Below are 24,812 nucleotides of genomic sequence, written 5' to 3' on the forward strand. Positions count from 1 at the left end.
TGTCGACAATTTTGAGGCAAAAAAAAATGCATTTGCTGTACTGTGTCTTTCCAGCCAAGCTTTTAGTTGTTATCAGTAACGCAGCACTCTTTCGGTTGAAGAGTAGGCGTGACCTGGCGTTGCTTTGCTGAACACATGTCTGGAACCATGGCCATTTAGATAAAGGGATTTCATAATTAGAAATAATTAAAAAAAACCAAAACAAAAACATTTCTATAAAAAAAATAAAAGCAAAACCTGTTTTCCTGCCAAAACAACCAAAGTAAGTTGTTATACAGATCCAGGATGCAATGTGCATCTAATAATATTTAAACAGATGAATTCTGTGAATTTGATGGACCCCCCCCGGCTTCCCTCCCCTCCCCCCCTTTCCATTCTGGCTGTTCTAGCCTATCCAGTTTATGATTTTAATCACATTCATTCTAGGGTTGCAAGACTTCAACATTGTGCTGTTTGAACCATCAGTAGTATAATATACAAAATGTACAGATACACATTAGAAATGCATACATATTAGTTATCATAATGAGACCTACAAAAAAGTATGAGAATAAAAAGTCTGTGGGTATTGCAGGTGAGGCAAGCAGAGCCACAAATGTGCATCCAGACAGAGGGACACAGCCCCTCCTACCATGATTAAGCGCATGTCTATTTACACAGCGTCATAACAAAGCTATCAAAAACAAAGGCTCCAAAAATTCCTCCTAAAAACTTTTTATGTTTTTTTTTTGTTTGTTTCTCTACATACAACAATGTCGATTCCATGTATATACATCCCTAGAAAATAATTTAATTATAGTTACACACTTTCTACATTTGTGAAACATTACAGTTCTAGTACACAAGGAAGGTGTTTGTTTGTTTGTATGTGTATGCATGTGTGAGTGTGTGTAGGTGTTTGTGTGTGTGTGTAATGTGCGGAAACAAAGCTGGGGAGGAAAATATTCATCATTTGGCTAACAGTCGGAGGGCAGATGTAGAAGGTGGAGGAGACAGGATCACAGAGAGGAAGTAGTAGAGTCAACGATTTCTCTCCCGTTGCAGACGGTCGGGACAAAATGGGCGCTGACAGAAGCTAGAAAAAGATACGGAGCACAATGGTCGAAAGGATAAGTTCATATAAAGGATGTTTCTCTCTTTAAATATAATTGTTCATAGATGCCTGTCTTATTAATAAAGGTCTAACGAAAAAATAATCATGGAAATTATTGTATGAAATAAAAATCAAAACTCAGTCTTGCAACTGAACAAAAATAAAAAAGAGGAAAAAAAAAGACATATTTGTAATATTCAAATAAATGAATTTTTAAGTTCAACCCCAATTCCAAAAGGTTGGGATGCTGTGTAAAAAAAAAAACTCCATATAACAATATTTTACTCAAAATATTTTACTTAAAACAACTAAACAAATAAATAAAATGCTTGCTTATCTTGAATTAAGCAACAAGGCTTCATTAGTTGGTACAAAAATAAAAACACCTAGAGGAAAAAAAAGCAACTTACACCCACAAAGTGCTGTTGTTTTTCAAATGTTTTTTTTTCTTACTTCTGCCTGTTATGTGATTTTAGCAATTCACCATTTCAGGGTCTCTATTGGGGTTTTTGCTTCATGAAACAAATTTATTCCTCTGAATTCAATATAAATAGATCATAGAGTCCACTATTTATGGAGACTGCTTGGCAACAAATTAAACAAGTACACAGAGTACAGTTCACATAGTGGAAAAGAATCTTTTTACTATTTCTGATTAGAAATAGGTCTGAAATGTTTTGTAATTAATTATGATTTGTGTTTTGTTTTTTATGTTTATTTGTATCCTAATTATTCTGGAAAAAGTGGGTTGTTTTGGTTTTCGTTCAGGAGAAGGTGACTGCGTGTAACCTACCGTGCGATGCGTATGTGGTGGCAGCCCCGCTGACGCTGAAGCGGTTGAGATTGAGCCTGTGGCTGGTCACATTCTTCTGGGGCTGAAACATGATGATATGGACTTTGGGGGCAAACATACAGCCCAGGACCACAAAGCCACTGAGGCTGACTGAGATGCACATGGTAGTGGTCTGAACCTGCAGAGAATTTATTAGAAGATATTAATTAATCAGCAGCCAGACTTTGATGGATATACCTATGCTAATTCAGCTGCAATTGAGAACTAATTTGATGATTATAATCTTTAGCAATAGATACTTTTAAAGCACCACTTTAGATGAAAAAGAAGAAAAAAGAAAAAAAATTGATTAACTATTGTAAAACCCAGACTGAAAGCACTGGTTTGATAATGACATACTCAGGACAGGAGAAGTAATTTGATCCTGTGGAAAAGTCAAATCTGAACTGAGGAATTCTGTATGGTCCAACAAATCTCAGGCTTATACACCCCGTGTCAATGTATTAATAAACATAACTTGGCTCTTTAAAATGTATATTAATAAAAAATGAACAAATGATTGTAAATGTGGTAGCAGGGTAATGATTGTGATCCTGAGAAGCAGACGACTTTAAACATAAAAATGTAAAGCCTTTGCCAGTGTGCTACGGCTAGGTTTTGGCAGCAGAACTGGATTTTAGCATTTTTATTTTTAGCACTGCATTTTTGTGATCCAGAAAATGAAGGTAATAGAATATCAACATGCAGTGTAGCCTCTTTGGCATTTGGAAATGCTCTGTTGCCTTGGACTGAGAGGCAATGCAGGTTAAAAATCTATATGACAGAAGACATACAGAAGACATCATGAGCCCATCAAAACAAAACAAACAAACAAATGTAACCTCCTGAGATCAATGGTTCCCCCTACAGGGCCTTTTTTTTTTAAAAAAAACAAAAAAACAAACCAAAAACAATCTACTTCTAGTTGAAAGATAATATTTAGGTTTTACACATAGTTTTTCCTCAGTCGCTTTGGTGCTTTTCTCACAGTAGATTTAAGATTTGCACAGCAGTTAGTGCTTTTCTCAAAACAATTAGTACAAACTGCAGAATATAGTTGATAAAAAGTGTCTCGCTTGATAAAAAATAGATTAATTACTCAAAAGTAAGTATTTATTTCAATGAAACTGTTGGAACCATACAAATAAAAAGTCCTGTCACTATTGAGAACGAATAAGGAACTCAAATGGCTTAGACATGTTTTCATTGCAGCGGTCTGATCTGTAAGTGTTTGTGAATACAAAAAAGTCAGATCGTGGAGACCTGACCTGAAAATGCCCTATACACCACAACATACTAGATTTACAGCCACAACTGCGGTAGAATTACAGGTTTGTGTTTTTAGTGGGGTAACTGAACACATGACTTGAAATACATCTTATAGTAAATCGCACTATGCAAAAAACCAAACAAAAACACTGTATAACGCGATGTGACGTGACATTGCATAACATAAATAAACAAATCACTCCTGTGCATCAAGACGTTCCCGTCTTGCCACATACATTTTATCAACATCACATCTGATATCATCCCGTGCGATGTGCTGAGGAAATGATCTCCTTGAGCAGCAAATACACCCTCTGCAGGACATTTTATTAAATAGTTTAACTTTTGTATGTAATGACCATTGTGCCATAAGTATAGTTCATTTTGACTGACAAGACCGAAGCAAATGATATAAAAATTAAATTGCAGAGAATATTAATAAGGAAAATGCTACATGTTCAAAAGCATTTGCTATTTGATCAGTGTTATGAAAAATGCTACTGCGATGAGCAGGAAGGTTTAATTGTTGTGGACTTTAAACTTACAGTTATGTTACAGTCATTTCTGCACTGACAGTGACTGAGAAAACTGTAATATCTTCTTAACCTTAGATGTCTAGAAGAAATTCAAAATGGATATGAAACTAAAGCTCAGGTGTGAAGAAATTAAATAATAAATAAAAAAAGAGAATAAAACACACACTATTAAAATGCTGCCAATGATATGCTAGAGAAACTTATCTCGACGTGAGTATGCAGCCAATGAGCCACGAGAAGTCAGAATACAGTTTTATCACCTTGTAAGAATCCCAAGGATAACAATGGCAATATCAATCAATATAAGAACCCAATCAACAGAAACCAAATAAGTACGACAATCTCTCACTGGCAGCATTAACTTTATTTTCTGTGATTTATTGCACAAATCAAAGCTAAGTGCCGTCTCCTGATCACAGGTCTGCAGAGGTGTATGCACTACGTCCCGTTCAGATTGCTGTAAAATTTACAGCAATCTGAATGGGAAATCAAAGCACAGCTGAGCACATTAATCAGTAATCAACCCTTCCTAAACTCCTCTGTTTATGTAAATACCTACGTGTGTGGGTGGGTGTGCATGTGGTGATGTTATGCATGTGTACAGACTAATCTTAACGATTACTAAGCAAAGTAAATGCTTATTCTAGAGAGAGGTGGAGAGAGAGACAGAGAGAGAGAGAGAGAGAGAGAGAGGATTCTACAGGATTCTTTTCTCTCTTTTTTGCAGGGATTAAATGGCCAGTGCTGGCATCAGCACTCCTCTGTTGCGCCCTTTGAAACACTGTTTGAGGACGTGTGCTTAAGGTGTGTATGTGTAAGCTTAAGGTTAGTCTGGTTCAGATCCACTCGCCTTTGCTGTTAAAGATGGACATGTGTCAGCAGTTTAACAGAGCATTTTTTGTCCCAGTACTGCAGAATTTAGACCACAGTCAGTAGAACTGGAAAGTGACCACAGTACCTGCCTGTCGTTATCAATCATATACGAAGGACAAAAACTAAAAAAAAACCAAAAAAAACCAAAACAAAAAAAAAACCCGCTGAGCATCAAGAGAACCGGGCATTCTGGGAACTATGCTTACATATTTACAGTTCATAATGGGCATTATTTTTAATTGGGACAGTGACGATATGCTTTTGTCCTGATTCGATTTGATTTAGAGTTTTTGGGTGCTGATTTGATTTAGATTGTGATTCTCGCAATTCTTCGATATTGCTGATTATTGTAGAGACCAAAAAAAAAAAAAAAAAATGTACAAAACTTTTTTTGTTTGTCATTTTTCTTAATTTCAAAGGAAAAAAAACAACACAGTAGCCAGATCATCATCCTGCTGCTGTGAAGCCCAAGAAGACAAGTAAAAAGATCAATATAAACAAAAGAACTTACAAAATTTTATAATCGATCGCTTTTATTTAATTAAAAAAAGGGATTTAAAAAAAAAAAAAAATCAGTTTTTAACACAGTGAAGAAAAAAAAATCAAAAACAATATTTTATTCTTTTCAATTTGATTCTCCACCCCTATTTTCAATGCTGTGGCCTGTTTCTTGTCTTTTTACAGAACAAAATTAGTAATAGCTCCATATTAAATATTCAAACATGACCATGTTCAGTATGACCCTTTGTGTAGAGTATGGTGAAGAACGTACCCTGTAGTCACTAGATGTGACGTAGAAGATGGGAAGAAAGGCCAGCCAAATTATACATGTGGTATACATAGTGAATCCAATAAACTTGGCCTCATTGAAGTTCTCAGGGCACTTCCTGGTCTTGAAGGCATACCTAGAGGAAAAGATTATATTTCTGATCAGGCAGACACTTCTGGGGGGAAAAAAAGCACTTTTTACAACAAAAAAAGAAGAAAACATATTTAAAATTAATCTTTCTGTTTATGAATTTAAAGTGCAATGATCAAATTGGATCTAAAACTTACACAGTACACAAGATCACCAGGAGCACATCATATCCCAGTGACAGCAGCATGCTGGAGTCCCGAACATTACATTTGAGAATGACAGTCTTTCTCCGCTCTGGCAACGTGAAGCGTCGAGTCCCAGGAACCTCCAGCAGCAGCCACACTGAGACCATTATTAACTGGACGGAGATCAGACTCAGACAGATGAAAACCTGAAAAAGAAGGGATGAAAGGAACATTAAGTCATCAAGATGTACTGTTTGTCAGTCCATCCATCCATCTTGTTACTAGACAGACACAATGCTGCACTCACTCACCTGAGACGATGGGCTAATGAAGCGTGGCCTCACTGCACCCGCTCCGTCTTTGACACCGTTGAAAATCCTTGCAATTCTATTGGTTTTGGTAAGGAGGGCAGAGTAACATACAGCAAATGACGTTCCCAAGCCGAGGCGACGTAGGGCACAGATAGCAGGAGAGGGTTTGGCCAAAAAGAGGAAAGTCATGGTGTAGGACATGAAGACTCCTAAGAGGAGGATGTAACACAGCTCTCTGCCTGAGGCTTTGACCAGCGGTGTGCTGTTGTGTCTGATAAACACCCCAAACACCAGGCCAGTACACAGAAACCTGTGAACAAGAAGGAAGTTATGCCACCCCACAAAATCAGGTTTATTCTGTTAAATAAAAATGATTAGGCTAGATTTCAAGAAATAAACAGAAAACTTTACATTGGTTATAAAGTCAAATGTGTCATCATCTATGTATGCTGTCTGATTATTAGCAACTTACAAATGGAGCATTGTTTGTAGATATGTTGGACTTGCTGATATTTTCTACAATTGTAAAAGGGCAGATTTTTTTTTTTTTAACTCCAGTGACAAACTTCCTCCGTTACTGTCACTGCTTCAGCCTTTAGTAAGTCCAATATATTGCTAGGATTAGATATGATTGGTTGTTTCTGTCTGTATGAACATATAACTCGTGGACATGTTTTAGAGAGAAAGATGGTCTATGTTTTAATAAAACCATGTCTTTTTTATATATATATATATATATATATATATGTATATATATATATATATATATATATATATATATATATATATATATATATATATATATATATATATATATATATATATACATATATATATATATATATATATATGTTAACAATAGTAACAATAGTTACTTTTAGTTAGTACTAATAGTTGCTTACCTCACAATACATTTATTCTTATTTATAATTATCCTTTTTCATCTGCATAAGTTTTGAAACAATAAGTCCTGCTGTTGATAAATCATTCGATACTCACCCTACACAGGCGATGGTGATAGGACCAATGGCCCAAGCATCTTCCCACATAATATAGTCCTCAGGAAGATCATAACAGGACATCAGATCGTCAGTGGGCCACTGACCAGGAGCACACGGTGAGCACGTGAACTCATCTGCCAGGTATTCATGAGCCTCGCAGGCTGTACAGATCCAGCAGCAGTACTCACCTGGGACACAAGGATATGTGCAGAATGTGTTTTTTTCCCCATTTTTTAAAAGCTTTGCAAGTTGCTGTGGCATACTGAAATTCAATTGTCCTACCTGCCTGCATTTTCTTCATCTCGTTGCGTTCACAGGGGTCGCTACACTGCGACGTGGGCACCACCTCTCTGGGCCAGTGTATCAGATCACTGTTCAGAGTCAGACTCTCTGCCCACTCCCCTACTGGCACGTAACCGTAACGTTCGCCGGCATGCTGGTAACTGAAGATGTTGTATCTGCCCATACCATCCCCCTGGGAGTCAAACTTCACGACTGTCTCACTGCCTGGAGGAGAGAGAGGGGCTGTAGGGAAATGAGAAAAGATAAAATGAGAGAAAAGCCTGTAGAAAAGGAGATCAAAGCAAAACACAATCATCCCACTGATGCCTCAGTGATGTTTTCTTTAAATCAGCAGTGGTGACAGATACAAGAAGTAATGGTCAGTTCAGGCTAAAGTCAAGGCTATTACAATAATGTTTTCATTACTGAGGCCAAGCTAGTTTCAAAAGTATTTGCAAAGAGGCTATAAATGCCTGGGATACATAGTGATATGTGTGTCACTGGCTTCCCATCCTTTACTAAGGTCACATAGGGATAAAATTGCTTGCCTAATTTCCTATCTTACAAAGTTTACTACCAAATGCATCATGAACAAACTGCCTATAAAAACCATAAAGTCATGAAAGCATAGGATTGAGTCCCTGGGCAACACGATAAATACCCACACATTGATAGAATTAGCCTCTGGGTCTCTGTGAGGGAGGCACACAGCTGAAACTGCCAAATTGGTTTGTATACATGTTGTTATGACAGGGTAAGGATTACCATCTACCCTGAAGATGAAGGACTACAAGAGACTGGTGCAATGCTAAAATGATTTTAACAAAAAGAAGAAAATGACTATAAACTGAGTGAAAAGTAACTTCTTGATGTGCTGCAGGTGGTATCGGACCTGATAGTGCTGACACTCGGTCCTTTTAACTCAGACAAAGCGTATGTGTCTCCTACTCTGCCACATCTGTCCTTACAACAGAGCAATCGACTCTGTGCTGGTGACACACAGAGATGTGTATAATACACTGCTGCCTGTCAAATGATGATGTGACTAGGGATAGTGCAGGGTATGCCAGGCTTATAAAGCATCACTCCTCAGCATATAACAAGACTCCTGGTCCTCAGTGTGCAGCAGCATTGATGGTACTGCGCTGCCTTCCTTGTGTCTCTGTTCGCCTGAGTTAACAAAAGACTTTGTGGACCAAATTCATTCTCCACACATCCAGCTTGAGATCAGTAGAATGAATCAAAACACAGATTGCAAATAAGCTGTGAGGCTGAAAAGTGTACATGCCTGTAAGGATGTGCACACAAATGTGTGGGAGCTCAATTAGGTTTTACTTTACAGTATGATAGCTAAGGTATTGCTCTGAGCGCTGTGGGAGGCTGTGCTGACAGAACTGAAGCTCTGACCCTGCTGTTAGTTCGCGTGCGTGTGAGTGAACGTGTATATGCGCACGCGTGCAGCATGGGCTAAAGCTGTCCTATTGTTGTGAAAGCTCAGTGCGTTCAGGGAAGAATGGCGTGTCAGATGGTAGCAGAGGGGGTTAGGGTTTATGAAATCCATAAATCACAGAGACAGCACAACCCTCTATCTTCCTTCTCTCCCTGTGTGTCACAGGAAATTCTAAGTGTCAAGCCTTCTTTGGATTCCGAGGCTAAATGTTTTGGTGACAGCTAAATGAAAATAATTTCAATAAAATGTGCTGATAATATCTCTAGACAAAGAAGAGATATGAACCCATTATGCTGCGAGTAGCCAGATAAAAAGTCTGTTAATAACACAGAGCAATAAGCAAGACAGACAATCTCCCTCTTTGACAGCCATGCAGACTCACAAAAAAAAAAAAAGTTTGCCACGAAGTAATTACCATAAATGTGCTTTACCAGGACCTTAGATATGTGCTGAGGTCTAATTAGCTGAATGGAGTAATTACAATCATTACAGACTAAAGCGATAACGGTAGTCTGTTAGACTACACACCAATCGAACAGCACTGTTTTGTCCTTGACTTCCCTCAATAGATCAGTTGGAAGTGCAAATAAACTGCAACGCGCTGGTAAGTCTTCCTTATACATAAGCAACCTTGCTGACATGACAGAATGGCTTAATAGAGAAAGTGTCTGAGAGTGCAAGTTAGTGATTGTGAAAGTCTCCAAGATTCCTCTGACTGCAGAAAGTAGAGACAAGTGGTCCAAGTCTGACTGATGGCTGACACCATGATCCTAAATCACTGTCTTGCAATAACTTCGAAATATGGGGTGCAATCCAGTGGAAAAATAACTTTTTTTTTTTTTTTTTTTTTTTTTACACAGTCATGCTTCCATGGATGTTTTTGGGGATGTTTGGATTTCACAGAATGCCTCTTCTTTAATTGCACACTATTTGTTAATACCCAGAATCCATGACAAGAGGAAATATAACACTGTGAATCTCATGGTGGACAAGAAATATTCTGAAGTTCACTGAGATAGAAATGTACACAGCTTTTTTCTGCAGAATCTGCATGTTCTCCCAATATATGTGCAGGTTCTCTTCAGGTTGTCCTGCTTCTTCTCACTGGCATGTCAAAGACGTGCATGTTTAGGCTAAGTGGTCACTCCATAAAATCCTTCCGAGGAGTGAATGAGAATGTGAGTGGTCGTTTGTCTCTGTGTTGGCCCTGCAATGGACTGGGAGCTCTAGCCCCCCCACGTAACCTTGGACTGAATAAAGTATTGAAAATGAATGAATGAAGAAAGGAAGAAATAAAGGCAGTAAGGAAGGAAGGAAAGAAGGGTGGAAGGAAGGAACGAACCTTTCTCATCCACTACCAATGCAATCAATAAGACTGTGCAACTTCAACGGTTTTTGAGAAATTAGTTTAACAACAATACAAAATGATAGCAGTCAACTAAAAATAACTGTGATCAAGTGATTATGTAATAAGTGTGACAGACATTAGTAAATATAGAATGCATATTCTTTAGGGGGCGGGTTCTCATGTACCTTCCTGTGGCATATTTATGTGACTTTGATAAAGCATGGACTGAATCAAATCCCTTGAAAAGCGGATTGGCTAACTGTGTCCTAGGAGCAGCTTGCAGACGTTTTCGGGTGTCTTAGCACATACAGTAACACGACCAAAAACAGATGATTCTGTGTCATCTCAACCATGCATTACTTTCTCCTAGCCCTGTCTTGTCCAGCTGAGACCCACAGCAGACTTTGATCTCAGCACTACTCACTGCTTCTGGTAACTTGCTATGCCTTTTGAAGCATCGTTAGCATCCAGAAGTAGACAATGTCTTCTGTGAAGGCCATTTATGATAAAATACGAAACCCTTTGGCCCAAAGAAGCTCTGGTAAACAAAGCCAAATGTAAAACAAATAAAATAATGCAGGTGAGACATCTGCAGCCGAACCAAAGTTTCGGGAGACAGTTCAGCTTTTCCACAAACTTGACAAACACCTTATTATTCTACTTTAATAAGAAGCATGGTGAAAACAGACTTTTCATTCAGAAGCTGAGAAATTAATTAAGTCTTCAGCCGAGTCGGGCTAAAGCGAGGCCCAAGGGGGATTGTGGGTATTACAGGTAGGAAGACACAGAGCAGGCAAAGGTGTTTTGGAAGAATAAGTAGATATAAGTAATTCAAAATGAAGGGGAGATGTAAAATGGTTCATAAACAGAGGTTGACTCAGTTGTTTAAGAGTGTGCTGAAATACACCCACTGACACATCCCTTGGCATCAGCAGACAGATACACAGGGATGCACTCATATGTCACAAATGCAAACAAAAGCGTGATCACATTAGCTATATTTGTTCTCCCTGCAGATTGAGTCCTATGGGACTAAGCTGCTGCCTGGGTCAAACAGTGAAAAGGCACAGGGGAATACTAGAGGACAGACAGACTGAAGAAAAGGAAGTCTGGAATAAGGGAGCGAGTGTATAGGAGAGAAGCAGCAGAGAGCTGAAGCTTGACTGAAAGAAAGGTGGTGAGATAGAGGGGACAAAAGAAAGACATGGCAGGCTGAAAACGAAGTGCTGGGATGGAGGATGAGCTTAGAGACAAGATAACGGTGAAGAAAGGAGGGAAGTGACAAGGGAGGAGAGGCAAAAGAATACAAGTGGAAAAGAGAGGAGATAGCGCATAGGGAATTCAAGGAACTAATGTCATGCCAGTACAGATACTGGTAGATGAAGGGGAGCCTTTTGAGGTAGAAATCAATAGAGAATAGGTGAAGGATGGATTGAAGGGTGAGAAAAGTAAAGGAGTGGAGGAACAGACCAGTGCTGAGAGGCAACGGAGGTAGGAGAGCAACCTTGTGAAGTCTGAGTGGGATGTGCTGCTTTTGAATGTAGAGGGAGTAGCACACTTTCTGGGTGAGAAAGAGGAAGGAGAAAGAGAGGAGAAAAAGAAGAATGAGGGATGAGAAAAATGAGAAAGAGTGACAGAAAAACAAGGAGACAGCAATGGGAAGACAGAGGAAGAGAGGGAAATGAAAACAAGGCAGAGAATGAGTGAAGGTTGTTTTCTAGCATCTGAACGTTGCAGTAAGCTCTGTGCTCAATATGGCCCTGAAGGCACACCGCCTCTGCTAACACAGACATAACACACAAACATACCCGTGCACGCACACACACACACACACACACACACACACACACACACACACACACACACACACACACACACACACAAGCGCAGAGAAGGGGGAATATCACATCTATCACCACTATTTGAACAGAAGACTGCATGCATGTGTGTATATACTGATCTGTTTGCTGCAGATTGGGGAGGTGGGTGGGTAGGAGTTGAATGATGGCTCTGAGAAGTGTGTGGGTTGGGGGTGTCTGCAATTTCATGCTGGTAGAAAAGCAAGCATTTCAAACTGCCTCTTTGTAAAAAAAAGAAAAAAAAAAGCTAACTGTTTTGCACATTTTTGTCTGTGTCTCTCTTGTGTATGTATGTCTGTGTTTAGTGTTTGAAGTATGTGGCTTGGGCTCATCAAGATGCACAAATATGCCCCTGTGTCTGTTACTAGTTGGTATGAAGCAGTTCCCATGATCTACCAGATCACCTCAACAATTGGCAACAGTGTCTGCTTCATTACCATAGCAACTAGCGAGATGAGACTAGATGAAGAGAGCTGCATATGAAAAATGATCTAAACCACACAACAAACTGCCTCAGTGCATCACGCATGCTGCCAATAAAACACAACAAAACAGCCTAATCACAGCTAAAGACAGAGTCGGCTGAATGGTAAATTTAAAGCTAATGAGAGTGGCAAGTGTATCTGTGTATCTGGAGGCATGAAAAGAAGTTAAACTTTGATGTTCTAGACAAACTGTGAAATAAGCACACATGTGTGTAAAAGAGGAGAACGGGGGAGAGACGGCATGCTGAAGAGTGTTGGTTTTCCAGTTCAGACTGAGAGCACTGCGGATGGTGATGCTGCAGTATCTATACCCAACGTTCAACCCCAACTCACCTCAGCTTCCTCCTCACATACTGTAGCTAGAGATATATATGTACAGCAGCAAGAATGAGTCATTCAGGGCTTACCAACAAGTGAAAAGAAATTCTGCTAATAGTACTCAGTATGGCTGTATTGTCATCCGGCTCCTAGGACTCTCAGAATGAGGACATGCAATTCATGGATATTGGCAGTGAAAAGAAGGAAGGGCTAGTGCTAGATGGAAATGTAAGCGAGAAAGATAATAAGCCATACATAAGAAGGCAGCTCAGTCCAATTCTCAACTTTTTGTGTGCAAATATGTATATCTGTTCTATCCATCTCTGTATGGATCCTAAAAAAAATGTGGTATCAGCTGCAACCACTCTGGTGATGGACTGTAACTAAATACATTTACTCAGGTTCTTGCACTTCACTGTGTACTATATATTAAAGATGTTAATACTATTTCGTAAGTGTCACTTGTAACTATTACATAGCAGTTTCCATATTCAGACATTTATTTTTAATATATTCACCATGGTATTTTTTTGATAAGCTTCTGCAATGTCACAAGCTTTATTTCAATCCAGTGCTGGTTTAATTTTTTGTTCAAGATCTTTCATTGACGACGGCAGAGTCTGACTGCTGCAAAAAGCCCTTTTCAGCATATTCCAAAGATTCTCAGTTGGGGCTCAGGTCTTGACTGTGGTGGCCAATCCATGTGTGAAAATGATGTCTCATGCGTCCTGAATCACTCTTTCATAATCTGAGCCACATGGAGCCAAGTATTGTCACCTTGGAATATGGCTGTATCATCAGGTAGGAAAAAAAACCCATGGATGGAACAAACTGCTCATTCATTGTATTCCAGTAGTCAGCTGACCTCATTCTTTGAACACATAACATAGCTGAACCTAGACCTGACCGACTGCAGCAACCCCAGATCACAGCACTGCCCCCTCAGCATGGCATTAAGTGCCTGCTGAGCTTCAGAACTTAGCAGTACATGTCTGTGTCTTCATTTTGCTGTTCAGTACAAGCTAAATGCAGCTAGTTGAAGCTAATTGGCTACAGACCATAGCTAATGTGACTTCCTAAACATTTCACGCAAGCTGGGCTGGTTTACATGCAACAAATGCATTTCCTATAATTCATTTCAGTATCAAAGAAGTAACAAAATGATTACTGTGATCTATGATCCCCCGCAGAGCGCACCTAAATATAAGCCACACCTTCTCCAAAGGAGCAGCAGCTCTATCTCCTTCAACGGCTTCATTGATCACCGCATGTTTATTTCCTAATGTGTTTTCCATCATGAGAGTGTGTGCATGAAGAGCAAATGACTTGGTAGCCAGTAAAAACAGTAAAAATTCATACTTTTGCCAAATTATCACCATAGTCCAGAAATTACAGTAGAACGTGGCCTGGCTTAGTTTTATGTTTTTTTTGTGCTGTTCAGTAGGAAGCAGTACAACTGTAATGTCCCAATAGCTAAGAGCTAATGCTGACGTTTACATGTTGACATGATTTATGAAGTTAATGCTTCATTTGATGCTCAAAACTATAATTCATAGTCTCTATTATGAATTATAGTCGCTACAATAATTCATAGTTGAGATTTTAATTTTGCAACAGTGTCTTGTGTGGTCTATGTAAAGTTACAGGTTTAGCGCCCCTAGTGGCCAAATGTTATGCATTATCCCTTAAATAGTTGATACATTATACAATTTGTAATGGGATTACGTAACTCTACCGGGTGATCATAGTTATCTAAAATCTAATAGCAAATTCACACATTTACTAGCTGAGCCTTTCCCCTTGAAGAAAGTAGCATTGTGGGTAATGAGGCTGTGCGCTGTGGTGGTTGGATTACTTATAATCAGCCTTTAACTATGTAAATAAATTGGTATTTTTACCGTAGCTGTTAACTAAATGTTGTTCAACCACTTTCCTTAGGTAATCAAGAAACAGGGACACTGCTGTTGATTAGGCACAAATTGCTGTTTTTTTTCCACATAGAGTCAATTATGTTGTGTTTGGCTTAAAACAAGGCAGTAACTTCTGGCAGTAGCAATTTTTGGTTACTTTTGTATCCATTGTCACACTTGTGATTTAAATATTTATTTTTTCTTCACTTGAGTGATATCTAGTTCTGTGTACTCTGTGAAAATTGAAAATCATAGATTAAAAGAGTAAAGAACCATCCTAATTTGCACTGTGAGCAGTAAAAAATTTTAGTGGCATATATTCAGAATGATCTGAAATCAACTGTTAATCAGAAGTAATCACTTGTCGAAATGACCATAAGCTTTTTAAATAATGTTCATGTGATACAGTACATCACAAAAAAACTATAGCTATTGTGGTGGGAACACTGAATGCTTGAATGCTTTAAGTGCTTTTTTTCTGATAACACACTTCCACTCACACTTCTTTTGCCTCCCTGTCTGCAACCAGGGATTCAGCCTGAGGGGAAAGGTCGAAGAGCACTGAGCATATGCCAAACCCACACTCAATCAAAATGATTGCAACCATCAAATGTGGCAGTTTAGCTCCTTTAAAAACAGGAGTTAACTTCTTTACACCCCTTTTGTGATAAACATTGCACAGATTTAACTTAGTAAAGGTGAAACATAAACATCAGAAATACATGAGTGGAAGAAATTATTCAGTAAAAATTTTGCAGGACTTTAATTTACAATAAAGTATTCATACTTTTTTAAAATAAGAATCTGATCACGATCTATCTATCTATCTATCTATCTATCTATCTATCTATCTATCTATCTATCTATCTATCTATCTATCTATCTATCTATCTATCTATCTATCTATCGCAAACAGAACACACAGACAAGCCAAATCCTTTGATTCGTTGCTGAAACGAAAATGTGAAATTTCAAAGAGATTTCTCTTCCTCTGCTGACGCATGCTGTCCCACGCTGGAATTGCCTCAGCGCTCACTCTTTCTTCACCCCCCCCTCCTTTTTTCCTTCACTCCCTATCACTTTCTCTGTCTTACTCCCTTTCACCTTACCCGAGACTCTTTCCTTTCATTTTAATCTGCCTGTCAGTCTTTTCCCTAAGCCCCCTCCCCCCCTCGCTCTCTCCACGAATGATGCCATACTTGTGTCCCCCATCCCTCCTGTTCCCTCTCCCCAGCGTCCCATGGCAAAGCTGCTGTGTTAATGTTGTTTGGCTGTTTTGATGTCTGCTCTTGGTCACGGTTGGTGGAGGAATAAGCACCTCTAAACCTGTGTCAGTCCCTGAGACACAGCAGTTTATTTATAACGCTTCCTTTGTACGCAACCTGTCAGTCAAGTCAATCCTCCGTCTCCTCTCTCCCAACTCTTCAGAGACTGACAGACAGACAGGCAGCCTACTATAGGAGCTATTATAACACACACAATTTCATTAGTGCAAGAGAGAAGAATATGGCTGACGGATTAACTGCACCTCTCATTCCTCAAAGCAACTTTATAGTGTTGCATCAATTACACATGGGTAATAGTTGTCAATGGCAAGCTGGCTCTTACAATACATTGCAATTAAGTGGATTTGTTTCAGTACTTTTTGTGTTTTGTGACTTAGGAGAAGGACAACAGTCATGTGTTCATTAGAAGACTGTTAAGTAGGCACAATATTCACATTCCTATCCAGTTCTTTTTATCTGTCCCTCTTCCTGTCCAACATTCACTTCTTTTTACTCTTCATCCACTTTCAGTGCCTTATCTTGGACTCTACACATGCTCCCCCATGCACTTGCTCTCTTACCTGTGAAACTGACATTAAGGATGTAATCCCTGTAGAGTCTGCGCCCGTCCAAGGCCTTCATGCTGTCACACAGCTTGGTGGTGTTGAAGCACAGGCTCCGTTGCATATTATGGAGAGCATAGGCCATGGCGTACACCGCATTCACCACAAACATGATCTTGGACTCTGGCTCAAAGGGACTTTTGTCCATTGACAAGTTTGTGTCACATGGTGGGAGAGGTGTTTCTCCCAATCCCAAGCCACCTGCTCCTAAGGAGCACTGGAACCGCTGCTCCCAAAAGTCCTTGTACCACGGATTCCGATGGTTTTTGACAGGGTTTAGACTTAAGAAGTAGTTGTTGAATTCAGGTATGGGGTTGGCTGCCAGTTCAAGTGTAATAGCTCCTTCAGCAGTGACCTCATTTCCCTTGACAATGCTTTCCTGTGCACCCCAGCCATCACTGGCCACCCATATGAAGGAGGTGTTAAGCCTGGCAGCAGCTGCCAGCAACTCTCTGGCATCATCACTACGTAGGAAAAGGACAGCCACGCGGGCATTTGGCTTCTGGAGGAGCTGGCGGATCACAGCTTCATAGGACTTCTTAGCATTGGAACGCCCCACCTGAGCAAAAAGAGGACATGTGGGCTCAGTTGAAACACTCAGATTTGAAATACTTATATCTCTATCATTTTCTTTTCATGGAGGAAACAAGCAAAATGTGTAATCGGTTTCACACCAACATGCACCTTTGTAGCAAATGAGATGAAAAATGTGACCGTGAAAGGACACAGAATGAGTTCTTGGAGATAAGCTTTTATTTTCTGCCTCATAAACTGATAACACTACTGTAATATTAAACCTCATTTTGCTCTAAGACAAGATAAGCCTCAAAGACAAACTTTTCGAAGCTCGCAATTTTGCTATCTTTTTCATTGTAACTGTTGCAGATTTAGACAATTAATCAGGATGACACTCGAGATTCAACTATTTTTCTTTATGGAGATGGGACATCTCGGAAAGTAAATGGAGGTGCTCCTGAATTTTGCCAAAGTTCTTACCTTTTCCGAAGTAGCAATGCAGATGTTCCTCATGCGTGCCTCTTGTTCAAATGCCTCGATACCAGTTTCACCATAGTCACCCTCAGATGCCACAGTGGACACATATGTCCAGTTGAAGAACCGAAGAATCTCAGCCATGGCCTTAGCCTGGTAGAAGTCAGGGGGTACAGTGCGGGCAAAGTAATCGTAGCGTGTCTTATCGCTAAGCTTGGCACTTGTTGAAGCATAGCTTATCTGAGGGATCTGAAAGAGTCTGAGAAGATTGGCAACCTGGGAATGAGACAGTAAAGCAGACATAAGTGAGGTGAAATCATTCTAAACTTGCCCTACGTATTTATTAAACAAAGAAATTTAGAATTTATTAATCAGAAGCTTAATATATTTTTAAGGAGGAGGTGTTTCCTTTTTGCTTTTTTTTTTATATTTTATTGTATTAAATGGTACAGCCTTTTGAGCAAACCTTAAAACATTGATTTGTTTCTTTCATATCAAATATGCTAAATTTTAAGTACAATTTAGACCAATTGTTGTGAACTGTGTGAACAATGTAACCTGAGAGAGCAGAGTGAAATAAACTGAATGTCTTTATTTTTATGGGAATACATTTCATTAACTTGAGATTACTTTTTCTGAATGGCTGTATAATTTGTTTTTCTACATCTGTGATGTCGATTATCTGTTTGAAAGCAAAGGGTATCAGCAGTTCTGGCAGTGCAGTGCATTAAATTCCAGACTGAATGGAGTCAAGCAGCATCTTGTAGTATTTACAGCGCAGATGTTTGGTGAGGTGGCAGCAATAGAGCCAGTTAATGTTCAATTAATCTAACAAGCCACTCGAAGGTGGTGTTCAAGTACACAAAGAGCAAAGAAAATTGAAAGACACTTTGAGGAAGTGTCACCAAAACGCACTTTTAAGCAGATTCAAATATTTCTGTGTGATTAAAATATGAATGAATTTATAGTAGAACCATTTAATCTTTAAAGGAAGAATAATGTACCTTGTGTCAAATACTGAATGTTTAGTCTCAGTCCCAAACACATGGAAATAAATTCCCAAAGTTGCATAAAATCCTAAATCTAATGTTGTCATCTCCAATTAATTAAATTCCAGATGGACAATTAAGTCCATCTGGAATTTCAGCCTTTTTTTTATCTTCACAAGAACCAAATTACAGGTGTCAAAAAATAGTTAAATCATTAGTACGTAAAGATGAATTATTTGCTGATACCAAGTATTGATGTGATACTTGAATTTTCTTTTAGCACCGTTTACAAACTGCGACACTCTAAAAGCTATTGAAATCTTTGCTGTGTACATGCTTGAAACATCAGTTACTATGCAATGCATTTATTAAAACAACTATTGTTAATGCTGTTCACAACAAAAGCTAAACTCTTCTCTTTGCACTTGTACACAGTGCAGCAGGGATTTCCTTGTTTTTCCCCCATATGAACAATGAATGCGGCATTGTGTGCTGTAACTGTGAATGTAGCATTTTCTGGCAAAATGCCACCTGCTTTCCTTAAACATGCCACTGCATTACTCTCTCCCATTATCTTTTGATGGGTCTCTCACTGATGCAGCGATAGCCTATGGAAGGTTGCATCTCTTATGTACATGGATAATAATAAAGAAAAAAATAAGCTATGCGTATAATATCAATGGCTCATAAATATCCAGTGCTGACACACAGCTTGTAAAGTGTAGCCTGTAGTGATATGATAATAGCTAATTAACTTAAATTGAATTCTGCTACCAGAGCTGGTGTAAAAACAACAGAGATCAGAGTTGAGGTGTAATTAGTAACCTTACATGATCAATCAAAAGGAGCCTTAATTTAAAACCCAGTTATATTCAGGAAATTGGACAGGGGCATCCCCCATCTGAACCATGGAATAGCTTGTTGAAAAAAACAAGAAAAAAGCAAGGTGGTGCGACAAAGCAGACTATGAGGTAAAGGATTTGCACCAACATGGCTCATTCTACCACAGCAACTAAAACAAAACATTATGTATTTTAAAATAATTCTACACTGTTGTAAATGGGATTTACAACGCAGACATTTTGCAAATATGTTTGTATACACTGGATAAATGTACCATCATAATCCCATTCTAATTACAAAGTTTGACTCAGTGATAAACAGGACCAAAAATTATTCGCTGGGCTTCTATAGAATATTATACAAACAACATATGACTTTATAAAATCATCACTGTACATGTCTGTAGCAGTAATGTATTGCATGGGGAAAAGTCGTGGCAACATTTTTGTAATTCATGCATAAAAAGATTAACTTATGATCCTACAGAAACGTGAGAACAACATTTACAGAAGAATGCTCCAATCAAAAGACTTTGGTTTTTTAATTCAATATTAAATGATGTCAAACCATTATTACTCAGTATTTTAACCAGTATTTATTGTGGCATCTTTATGACTCTGACTTGTTTTGAATTTATTGTTGTCAGCTTCTGATGTTACAAATTTGACAACTAACAGCTGGAAGTAATGAGATCAAATTCAGTAACATGAGTATTATTTTCATAACCATTCATTAAAAGCTTCGATTAGACAGAACTAAAACATACATTTTCACAAGTTTTGAAAAATTTCTCTCTGGTCTAGTGATAAGGACAGGAAGACTCTGTTTAAGAGTCTATGTCAGAATTGAAAATGTTCCTTATCCAGTGCCCAAGGTTGTTGGGTTTGTCATTGCAGTGGTGCAGATTTTACTGACTGAATTTGTGGATGTTTTTTGGGTGGAAGCTTCAACAAACAGCCTTAGGCTTAAATGGTTAAACTTGTGTACAGCTGCTCAGCCTCAGCTATTTAAAGTTGCAGTTCATGTTGTTTTGTAAGATATTTTTCTGCTCTTTAACAAGATGGTATGTGTACAGAGATCCCTAAAACATGTAAAAAAGTAAAAAGACGATTCTTGCCTATAGATGTTCCGTAAGGCACCAATACAAATGAGGAAACTCATGAAATGTATATGGACATAATAATAATAATAATAATAATAATAATAATAATAATAATAATAATAAAAAAACTGTGATCTAAGTCATTTAGTGTTTTGTAATGTTTATGTAACATTCTTCTGTCCTTTTGATTGCTGTTTAATTTGGTTCGCTTTTTTTTTTTTAAACAATTTTAGTCACAGATGTTGTACAAACAATGAAAATATAACTCCAAGACATGCTTATCCTCTCCAAGACTTGTCAACATACACACTCAAACTTGCACACTAAAAAAACTACACAAACATTCTGTTATTGCTTTAGTTTAATCCCTCCATAATCCATCGCTCTGAGTTTTCCTACATTTCATTCATACCTCAGTTGATGAGCTGTTTTGACAACATGTCAGTATCTCACTATAGACAAATAATTCAGAATCTTAGAAAATATACAGGTAAACACACACATACAATCTCACTCATGTCTGCCTTTAGGTCTTCAGAAAGATTTTATGGTTTTAAGATTGATGTTAACTTAAATGTCACTGAAGGTCACTCTGAAAAATAGAACAGCATTGCTCCATGACCTGCTGCCACACCTGCCAACAGTAAGTAAGAGGCTCTGCAGGAACACTAAAGTAAAAAGAGTTTACTCTACGCTTCTCCCTTCCCCTGGGGGTTGAGGATAGGGAGATATTTACTGGATGAATGGTCAGATTGTGAAAAAACTGAAAGCGAAATAAACGATCATGGTACAGAGAAGAGGTACTATGTGTTTTCTGGTCACATGCATCCACATGCATGCAGACCCTAGCTTAAACACAACATTTTCCTAACTTTAAAACATATTATCTTGCTTAAAAAGACTGATGGATTATTATTATGGAGACTTACTTATATTTGCCATAAGTGTGTCACATCCCCTTGATGTGACCGTGGAAACAGATTAAGGTGCCCACAACATGACTAATACCTGGACCATGCTCACTCACACGCACACTCAGACACACATAAGCATAAATGAAAGGATACCTACACACAAACGAGTGAGATGGAGGAACGATGCTTACTAAGCAAATGCCTCCAAGGCATCAGAGTGCATGGTTAAACATAAAATAATTCCCTGTTACTTCATTTAGAAGCAACAGACAGACTGGCCAAGTAGAGATGCATGAAGGAGTAGCTGGATTAGCTTCTCTGGCAGGAGATCAGAAAGCAGAGCGAAGTTAAGATCTCATAAACAACTCTGCCCTCAGAAAAAGACAGGTTAAGGGAAGGGGTGGGAAGTAGGGGGGAGGACAACAATGGCTACAAAATGAACAATGAGAAAACAAGGGAAAACTCAGGTGGGATGAAGGACAAGTAGCAGAGCAGATGTGTTAACAATGGCTGCACAAGGAAGGAGAAGGAGGAGGGGGAGCTGAGGTCAACGTATACTGAGCTCTCCCCAAATAGCCAGAGGGAATGCCTCTGGATGCATATAAAGATAGAGAGAAAAGGCAAAGGTGAGTAGATGAGATGGAAGAAAGCAAAGATTTATAAGTTAAAAAAAACATTAAACAGAAAAAGGGAAGAAGGGTGGTGGAGAAGACACAGAGGCAGTTGCTGAGATTAGGGATTTAAAGACTGATAGGAGGCTTTTGTGCCGTCACAGAGAAGTAAGGAGGAAGGAGGTTTTATGTTAAACTATGCAAATCAATCGGCTCTGTGACAAAAGCTAGTAGAGCTGGAGAAACACACAAGAACACACTAACTCGACTTGATACTAACAAATATGAACTCACACATGACGTGTGGTCATTTAAACGAGGAAATGCAGGAACTGGAACATGCCACTGCTCATGGAGCTTGAGCACGGTTAAGTGAAAGTTGTATAAGGAGCTACCAAGACAGATGATAATGGTCAACATTTTGGGTATGTATTTCTGTGCATCATATATGGCCATCATATACAGTCATTACCTGTATAGAAACACTGCTGAAGGACCCTCCAATGACTCCAGCAATAGCAAGCGGGCTATCATCCTGTAGAGCGTAAGATCCATCTGGACAGATGAACTCTGTGTCATCCACCTTAGTGAGGGAGGCTCTTACAAACTCTAAAGCCTGGGAGACACACGCACATTGATATTTTATAACACAGGAAGTGCAGCATACTGGGTGCTATATGGTCTACATTTTCTATCAATTCTTTACCAGCCATTGAATTATGTTCTTTGTAAAAAAAATGTGCCACATGAAAAAGCAGACTGAGATTTATACTTTTTCAAAATGCAAAGCGTCTTTTTGAAGGGACTATAAACGTCCATCGCTGTCTAGGGGCTATGAACGCTTTCAGTACAGGGTCCAAGTTGCAAATGAACTCCTCTGAGACCAAAACAGATTATTACATGTTTCTTTTATGTGGACAAACAAATAGTGAATCAGAAACTCATTTAGAGAAACCAAATGTCAGGAGTCCAGAGCTTTATGCAATCAGTCAAGAAGCATATTGTATAAAATCATCAGCTGCATTACCCTTCTTTTTTTAAATTTTTATTAATGTTTTACCTTGTTATAACTCAGCTGTATTGTAATCACATTCCCTGCTATGTTAATCTAATACTATGTCCTACATCAATTATCAAAGCAAAGAAATTAATAAGAAATTAATAACCTTTAGATAAAAAAAAAAAATGAAGATAAAAAAAAAGAAGAAGAAATCACTTATTTGACCCAAAACTGTATTTTGGTAGTGCCCAGAATCATCTCAAAATAAAAAACATGGCACATTTATTAACAGTGAAGATGCTCACCCACCTGCTCCAATGCATATGTATCTCTGGAGCAGGTGTCAAGGATGTGGACCCCGAGGGAAACCCCCGGGAGCAATGTGTTGTCCTTGTTGATTTTATCTATGGCAAACAGCATGGCCTCAAGCCTCTGGATGCCTCGATCTTCGTTTACTCGGCCACACTCCTCCATTCCAGCTCCTTTCTCGTGCACTGGGAACAGGCCACCGAGTACCAGGTCACCCTCGATGCGGATCTCTCTGCGTGACTGTGGTGGGTCTGAGAGCAAGGCGCCCTGACACATCATAACCAAGACTAAAATGGGGATACGGGACACCATGTTGGGCTCATGGGGGATTAGCATTGTCTCAATGTGAGGAGAGACTCAACAGAGTGAGATAGAGGAGAGAGAAGGGCTGAGGGATAAAGTTAGGGGTAAGGGGCTATGAGTGAGGTGCACAGAGTGTGTTGGGGTTAAATCAAGCAGTAGCTGTGGCTTCTTATGTCTGTCTGTTGCCCATGTGATGGTCAGGGAGAACTGAAATGGGCCACGTGTGGAGGAGCAAACCATCTGGGCATCAGTTGTCCTTGAAGAGAAGAAAGAAGACAAGGAGAGGGTATATATTACCATGTCCACATGACAGGACAAACCACAAAGCTCAGAGACTGCACTTTTACTAAGTGTTACTATAAAGAATAAAGACTGCAAAGTAAACCTTTAGTGGCGTTTGGGGACATTGTTAACAAGGGCTCAAAGTCATTTCTGCTTCATAGCAAAAGCAAAGCCATGACAAAAAGGGATATAGAATTGTTTTGAGACTACCCTACTATCTGTCCAACCTCCTCTCCCCCTTACATCACTCAGCAAACTTTTTTTTTATTGTATGTATGTGCGTATGGATGTGCGTTCCCCCTGGTTGTATCAGGATAAGCCAGCTTAGATGGCTGGTTGATACATGAGCCCAGCCTTCTCATGCCACAGATCAGAGAAGCCTCTCTAATCTGATCTCTCTCCCAGCATTTCTCTGCCTGTCCATGATTTTATACCCCCAAGTATGTGGGTGTATGCGTGTGTGTGTTATCAGATTTATTGCTCCCTCTCTCTCCTGCATAATTACAGTGTGAGGACTGAATGGATTTTACCATGAAAGATGCTATCTGACAACAATGGAGCCAACAACAACTGATGCTACTGATCATGGCTTATGACTCAATTAAAGCTGTGTTTTGGCTGTTCCCTCACTAACATTCTCCACCTCCACTTTTGTCAGAAACAGCCTATTATATGAAACAATCTGAAGTATGAGCGCTTCTTCTAAACATGCATCCCACCAATTTTACAATTTACTTGTCATTGACAGTACTGCTCAACATGTTATGTAATGTCTGCTGTAGCTATATTAGGGATTTTATCCCAGAAAATGCAGGATTCTTGCAGTTATTATGGACTTGACATTTTTTAAAACATTTATTATAGGTCAGTGAGACTAATATTTGGAGGCATGTTTTGAATCAGCTGACATCAACACCTATTGTTTGTTTATATAGGATACCCAGTTACAATATTAAAGCTTGTGTGCAAT

At 38.9% G+C, this 24,812-nt stretch overlaps 1 protein-coding gene across 1 annotated transcript; it reads right to left on the reverse strand.

Annotated features, from left to right (window-relative positions):
- Positions 1-998: 998 nt before the first annotated feature.
- grm3 (glutamate receptor, metabotropic 3) lies at positions 999-23,437 on the reverse strand (the record flags this gene model as incomplete). Its single annotated transcript, XM_079250269.1, has 11 exons — positions 23,258-23,437; positions 22,421-22,564; positions 17,496-17,765; positions 16,458-17,058; positions 7,242-7,484; positions 6,958-7,147; positions 5,959-6,268; positions 5,660-5,853; positions 5,376-5,508; positions 1,883-2,064; positions 999-1,065 (listed from the first exon to the last, which is right to left on the reverse strand). Exons 1-11 carry the CDS (start codon positions 23,420-23,422, stop codon positions 999-1,001), a joined length of 2,499 nt encoding a protein of 832 aa, XP_079106395.1. The 5' UTR covers positions 23,423-23,437.
- Positions 23,438-24,812: the final 1,375 nt, after the last annotated feature.

The sequence above is a fragment of the Telmatherina bonti genome, assembly GCF_933228915.1.
Source record: "Telmatherina bonti genome assembly, chromosome: 2".
NCBI classification, from domain to species: domain Eukaryota; kingdom Metazoa; phylum Chordata; class Actinopteri; order Atheriniformes; family Telmatherinidae; genus Telmatherina; species Telmatherina bonti.